The sequence below is a fragment of the Podarcis raffonei genome, chromosome 15 (assembly GCF_027172205.1).
Source record: "Podarcis raffonei isolate rPodRaf1 chromosome 15, rPodRaf1.pri, whole genome shotgun sequence".
NCBI classification, from domain to species: domain Eukaryota; kingdom Metazoa; phylum Chordata; class Lepidosauria; order Squamata; family Lacertidae; genus Podarcis; species Podarcis raffonei.
Genome location: NC_070616.1, coordinates 15,540,581 through 15,546,617, shown reverse-complemented (window position 1 = coordinate 15,546,617; position 6,037 = coordinate 15,540,581). Strand labels below are relative to the sequence as shown.

Genomic DNA, 6,037 nt, shown 5'->3' with positions numbered 1-6,037 from the left:
CCACCCGCGTCCCTACTATCTATCAAAATTGAGGGATGGTATGAGAACTATCTTCAAAGAACTGAAGAGCTGCCACATGGAAGACGGAGGGAGCTGGTTTGCTGCTGCTCTGGAGGGGAGGACTGGAACCAATGGATTCAAATTACCAGAAAGGAGATTTTGACTAAACAGCAGGAAGAACCAGAGCCCTTTTTTTGGCCAGAACTCATTGGAACTCGATTCTGGATAGGGCTGGGTGATATCTGGTTTTCAACATTGTGATATATCACCACATACACATGCATCATGATTCATGATATATTGCCAGGTCAAAAATTATGAAACCGATATCACGATATGGACTTCACACTGGTTTTGCACAATATACCGCCTAGTTCTGGCACCTCTCAGGTGAACACCATTGCCAATATAAGAGAACAAGGGTGGCATTCATGGCGGGTTTGAGTACCTCTTTTTCTAGAAAAACAGTAACAGTTTGGTGTTAAGAGCTATTAGACAGTAGAATGGGCTATTTTGGAAGGTGGTAGAATTTCTGTCATTGGAGGTTTTCCCACAGAGGCTGGATGGCCACCTGTCAGGCATCTTTAGCCATGGTGCATTGCAAAGAGTTGAACCAGATGACTCTTAGGTTCTATGCTTCTAATAATAAACAGTCACACCTGCCAAGATGCACTCACTTTGCCCCTCTGCACAGGCTCAGAGACACTCAGTTTGTGTTTGCTTGGGTTGCTCAAGGGAAACTAGGTTGCAGACCGTACGTCTCCAGGAGGAAAAAGCACAAGAAATGTTCCTTTAAAAAGTTATTTATTAGTCAGGTTTTATTTAATTCTTTTTTTCCCGGAAAGCGGTTTACTGTTCCTCTTTATAAAAAGTGTCCCATCCCAGTTACATCGAAGTGATTAAACATGAAGAGTCGTGGAGCAGGTCGGCCACGGTCCTGTGGGGAGGGGCGGGGGACCCCCAGGACGGCCTCTTTGCTCAGACCTGGACGGCGTGGCCTCTGGCTCTCTTGCTTGAAAGGCCGGATGTGGCCTGGGCTGTGCTAATCCGCTGCGGCCCTGACAGGCAGCAGCTGGAGGATTAAGGTTAATCCTGTTGGCACCGACCCCCCAGCCCGGCCTGCTCCCCCTCCCCTGCCGATACACAGGCAGTGTGCCAGGGTAGGGGCTCCCATGGCAACCCAGTGGCATTCTCCCCCCAGAAAAACTGGGGCCTGGAGAGAGAGAGAGAGGGGGCGGAGACTGGGAAAGGGAGTGGGGCCAACTGGCCAGTGTGACTACTGACCCCCCCGCACAGGGCTCAGGAGTGGGCTAAAGTGCTCGGGCATCTTCCCCCCCTCCTCCGAAAGCGGCCCTCCTCGGCCGCAGCACCAAAGAGGCCCCCCCACCGCCCAGGAAGTGGACGGCTGGGTGTAGCACCAGTGAGAGAGGGAGGAGGGCTGTTTGGGGTCTGTGGGGCAGAAAGGCACAGGGCGGCGGTGACGATGGCGGTGGTGGTGGAATCTGCTTTTCTCGGGGTGAGGGGGTACATTCGAGACCAGGCAGTAGCACCAAAGTTCATGAGGTGAATGGTAGGCAGTCTGTCAGGGCTACTTCCTCTTGCGGCCTGCAAGGTGTGGGGAGAGGAGAAGAGGAAGACCATCAGCGGTGACACATGCCTTACTCACATCCCAGCTGCCTTTGAACTATTTGTATTATTTATTTGTAAAAATAGTAATAATAATATTACCAGTATATTGCAACATCAGAAAAATATATATATCAAAGCGGCTTACAGCAATGAAAGCATAAAACCATTCAAAAAGTTTAAAACAGACATTGTGGGAGGATGTGTTCTGAATTGCCTCACTAGGTTTGGCAGAATTGAAAAGCGTTCAGTGCTTGCTGAAACTCCAGTGGTGGAGAGTTCCACAGGACTGGGTTGATGACATTAAAGGACATCTGTAGGGGTGATGCCTCGGGGGCTTCCATTTCACCCTGCCTCGTGGGTGGGCTGGCCTTGAGGCACCTGGAGCACACCAGAACTGGTGGATGGGTTCATATGGACTAGCTCCTTTGCTACCAGTGGTGTCCTTATTTAACCATCTTCTGAGCTGCTGTCAGGGCAAACTGTATTTCAGTTGCTGGTTCTAAAACTACTTTGCTTTTATTACCTTGTAATTTATAATTTTTTAAAAAAATAATAATGTTGCAAGCCACCGTGAATCCCACCTTCGGAGAAAGGCATGATAAACACATTAAAATAAAATACAACAACAATAGGAGGAGGAGGAGGACACTGTGTGTCCGGGGGGCATTTTTCATGGGTGGCTCACAGGTAGGGATAGTGGAAGATTCCGATGGACTGGAAAACAGCACCCCAAATTGTGTCCATTTGTGTGCTGATTCTCAGCTTGGGGCGGAATTCAGGCAAGTGAACCTGTTGGTACTTGCTGTCATCATTTAAGTCTGCAAACATAATGTGATTGGTGGCCATTCTCTTGGCCCCTTTGCAAAAACAGCCAGCCCAAGAGAATTTGCCCTTCGACCTCCTGTTCCAATTAGAGGCCCACCGGAGGCCTATGAGACCTTCCCCGTGCAGGCAAGGCCTGATGGGAAGAAGCTCTCCCCACCCCACCCCCGTTGCTAGAGCCTGGCACTCAGAGGTAGACTGCCTTTGAACCTGGAGGCTCTTGGAACAAGACAGAAACAGTTTGAAAGTGGACTGCTTCTGGGTTGGGGTGCGACTTACCTCTGTAGCCGTACGGCTTGGGAGGTTTGCCTGTGGAGAAGCAGGGGAGAAACAGGGGGTGAGGTCACTCAAGGCAGGCAAGATCTCCTGGATTCACCCTCAACCCCCCCCCCCCAGCCAGCAAAAATCAGTGCACTTACCACCATAGCCCAGCTGGCCAGGGACTCCACCTGCAAGCCCAAACCAGGCAGGAAAGCTGGTTAGCCACACAGAGCAGCCAGCAGCCCCTTCCCACCCCACATTCTGAACTATGTGTGTGTTTTGGGGTGAGGGGTGCATGACAAAGGTCAAGTGGGCCTCAGGAAAAGAGAAGCGGGGAAATTGATGCATTGCAGGGGGCTTGACTAGATGACTGTACTGTTCCAGGATTCTATGGAAACACCCAAGCATCTTGTTATATTTCCTTGTATTTAGATCATTAGTATGGGACTCCTATCCCTGAGCATAAGAACATACAAAGAGTCCTGTAGCTGGATCAGGCCAAAGGAGGCCCACCTGGTCCAGCACCTCCTTCTCACAGTGGCCAGCCAGCAGTGGCGTACCGTGGGGGGTGCAGGGGGGCCGGCCGCACCAGGCGCAACATCTGGGGGGGCGCGCTTGCCGCCTCCGGAGTCGCTGAAGAGCCTCGGGCGCAGGCTGTAGCAGAGCCCCATGTCTTGCGGAACGGACGAGCTGGCAGCGGCTCTCAGCGCTCGCCGCGGTCCCCGCGCGTCAGAGCCGCGGAGGGCATGCCAGGCAGCCCCTCCTCACAGCCCCGCCGCCGCTGCCGCTGCTGCTGCAGCTGCTGGGCCATGTTGCATTTTCCTTGCCTCTCTGCCCTCCTCCTCCGGGCAAGCGGCGTCGTTTGGGCGGCAGCGCCAGCGGCAACTCGCCTCAGATCACCTGACACGGACCCGCCGCCGCCGTGGCTACCTTACCGTAAATACCCCAGCCCAGGAAGCAGCAAGAAGAAGCTGGCAGCGGTGGCAGGTTAGGGGTTAGGGGGCGCAAATTACTTGCCTTGCCCCGGGTGCTGACAACCCACGCTACGCCGCTGCCAGCCAGATGCCTGATATGAGAAACCCCCAAGCAGGTATCAAGGCGGGAGTAGGGAACAAAGCAATAACTCACAAGGTGTCTGTGAAGTTAACTCTTTATTCAAAGGAATTAAACAGCTCAGGCCTAGTGAGCACAGCAACTGTTCCTGATAGAGCTTGCCCCAAGGAGGCAGTTGTGAGGACTGAAGGTCCCCCGCCTTCCCACAGCTGCCTAAGTTCTTTCCAAGTGATTTGAGGCTTTGTCGTCTTCCCCATATTTCCACCGCCCTCTTCATACCTCTTCTGGTTCCGGGAGACCAGTGGGGAGGGGAGCTGGTCACAGCAGGAGGGGGAGAGTCCCTAGCTTCTTCAGCAGCCTGCCTCATCTCTGCCTCTTGGTCCCCACTTCTGCTTCTGCCTCTTAGTCTGGACTGCTCTCTGCCACAGCCTCTTCCTGCTCACTAAAGCCTGTTACCTCCTCAGCCCCTGACACCTCCTTCTCCTCATCTGCTCCCTCTTCTCCCTCTGACCCACCACCAATCCTCTGGCTCTGAGACGTCTTCCCTTGGGGGTTCCCCCGCTGGCACCTCGCACCACTCCTCTGCATCCAGTGAGTCTGTGACAGCAGAATTCAAACACAAGAGCCCTCCCCTCTCCTGTGGTCTCCAGCGATTGATATCCAGAACAAAGCCATCATGGCTAGTAGCCATTGTTAGTTCCCCCCTCCATGAATGGAGCAAGCATCTTTCAAAGCCATCCAAACTGGTGGCCATCACTACCTCCTGTGGGAGCAAGGCATCTTATGCTTGCTGGTTTCCCACAGGTGTCAGGTTGGCCACTGTGAAGACAGGATGCTGGACTAGATGGGCCACTGGCCTGATCCAACGGGCTCTTAGATTCTTAAGTTCTTATGAACTGGTATCAATGACAGGGTGTAAGGCATACCTTATGAGGGAGATGACCCCACTGAAGACCACCTGCTTGCCCCCAAATTGACTGCTCCCCTGGTTTGTTTAAGCTCCTTTGTGGGTGTCACTCATCATCAGGCCACTGCTTTCTCCCTGCACCCGGGTTTTTCAGGAACTGAACTCACCCCCCCAGCGCCTATTAACGTACCTGGGTAAATAGGAGACAAACCATAACCATAGCCAGCTCCGCCCGCTACAATGGAGAAAAGATGGGTGGGAGAGAGAGAGTCAGAAAAGCTTCAATATGGCAGGAATTCCACAAGCCTGGTTCATAGAGTTGGTCTAGTCCACTCCTCCTCCCCCTCCCCCCTCCTCCTCCTCCTCCTCCTCCTCTTCTTCTTCTTCTTCTTCTTCTTCCCCTACCCATCTGTCCCCTCTCATCAGCTGGGTGGAATCAGTTCACACATTCCTATACAGCTCGGGGCCAGGCTACCAGAAAGATAGGATGCTCTGAGCCTGGGTGCTCAGATCCTTGGGTGAGCTCCCAGATTGTGGGATCCCCACTCAGGAGAGGTCCGCCTGGCTCCCTCCTTGTCATCCTTCTGCCAGCAGGCTAAGGCCTTCCTGCTTCGACAGACCTTTGAAAACTGAGAGGCAGGCGATGCTGACCAACTGGGTTGCTGCCAGGGCAAACTGGATTTCTTGCTTGTTCTAGAGAATGAGTGGAAGTCTTACTACTGATACTAAGGTAGCTGCTGAGTCTTGGTGTTATTTTTAATTTTAATTCTGTTACATAACTTGTTACAACATTATTGTTTTATCAAACCATCAGAGATGTAGTTTTGGGGGGGGGGGTCCTCTATTTTATTTTCTCTTTCTGCTGAAAAGCTCTATTTAACATCATTTAGACTTAGCATTTTTTGAATGACAATGTAAATTAAGATAGTTTCGCCTTTTAATCTTTTCATGATACTTTACAGTTTTTTGTGAGTTTCTCGCCTCACTAAGCTGCTCCTGTTCTGCTTCATATGTCATTTTTCTTTTGTTTATTTATTTCCCTTTCTTTCTTTTTTCTTGACAAGCAAGCATGTTGGATGTCTAATGATCTTGGCTACAAAGCATAATAATAATGTAATATTAGGTGTGTTGTTGTTGTTTTTTTAAAAAGACTTAGCATTTTTATTGAAACCAAATTTGTCTCGCAGTGACAGCATTATTGAACTTTGTTCTATAATTTCTCTCTCTCTCTCTCTCTCTCTCTCTCTCTCACACACACACACACACACACACACACATTATATAATAAAGGGAATTTAGTTCATCAACTCACCAGCTTGTGGAATGCCAGCACCATAACCTGTGATAGAAATAAGAAGACATTTG

At 51.0% G+C, this 6,037-nt stretch overlaps 1 protein-coding gene across 6 annotated transcripts in view; it reads right to left on the bottom strand.

The window, feature by feature from the left end:
• Positions 1 to 787: 787 nt before the first annotated feature.
• The window catches only part of ELN (elastin), a 63,397-nt gene continuing 58,147 nt past the window's right edge, over positions 788 to 6,037 (bottom strand). For all 6 annotated transcript variants that reach the window (XM_053366895.1, XM_053366896.1, XM_053366892.1 and 3 more), the window contains 5 exons: positions 5,985 to 6,011; positions 4,863 to 4,907; positions 2,871 to 2,900; positions 2,731 to 2,760; positions 788 to 1,605 (listed from right to left, as the gene is read on the bottom strand). In XM_053366895.1, the coding sequence (XP_053222870.1) occupies positions 1,589 to 1,605; positions 2,731 to 2,760; positions 2,871 to 2,900; positions 4,863 to 4,907; positions 5,985 to 6,011 (149 nt within the window). In that variant the 3' untranslated portion in view covers positions 788 to 1,588. The remainder of the gene's footprint in view (positions 1,606 to 2,730; positions 2,761 to 2,870; positions 2,901 to 4,862; positions 4,908 to 5,984; positions 6,012 to 6,037) is intronic.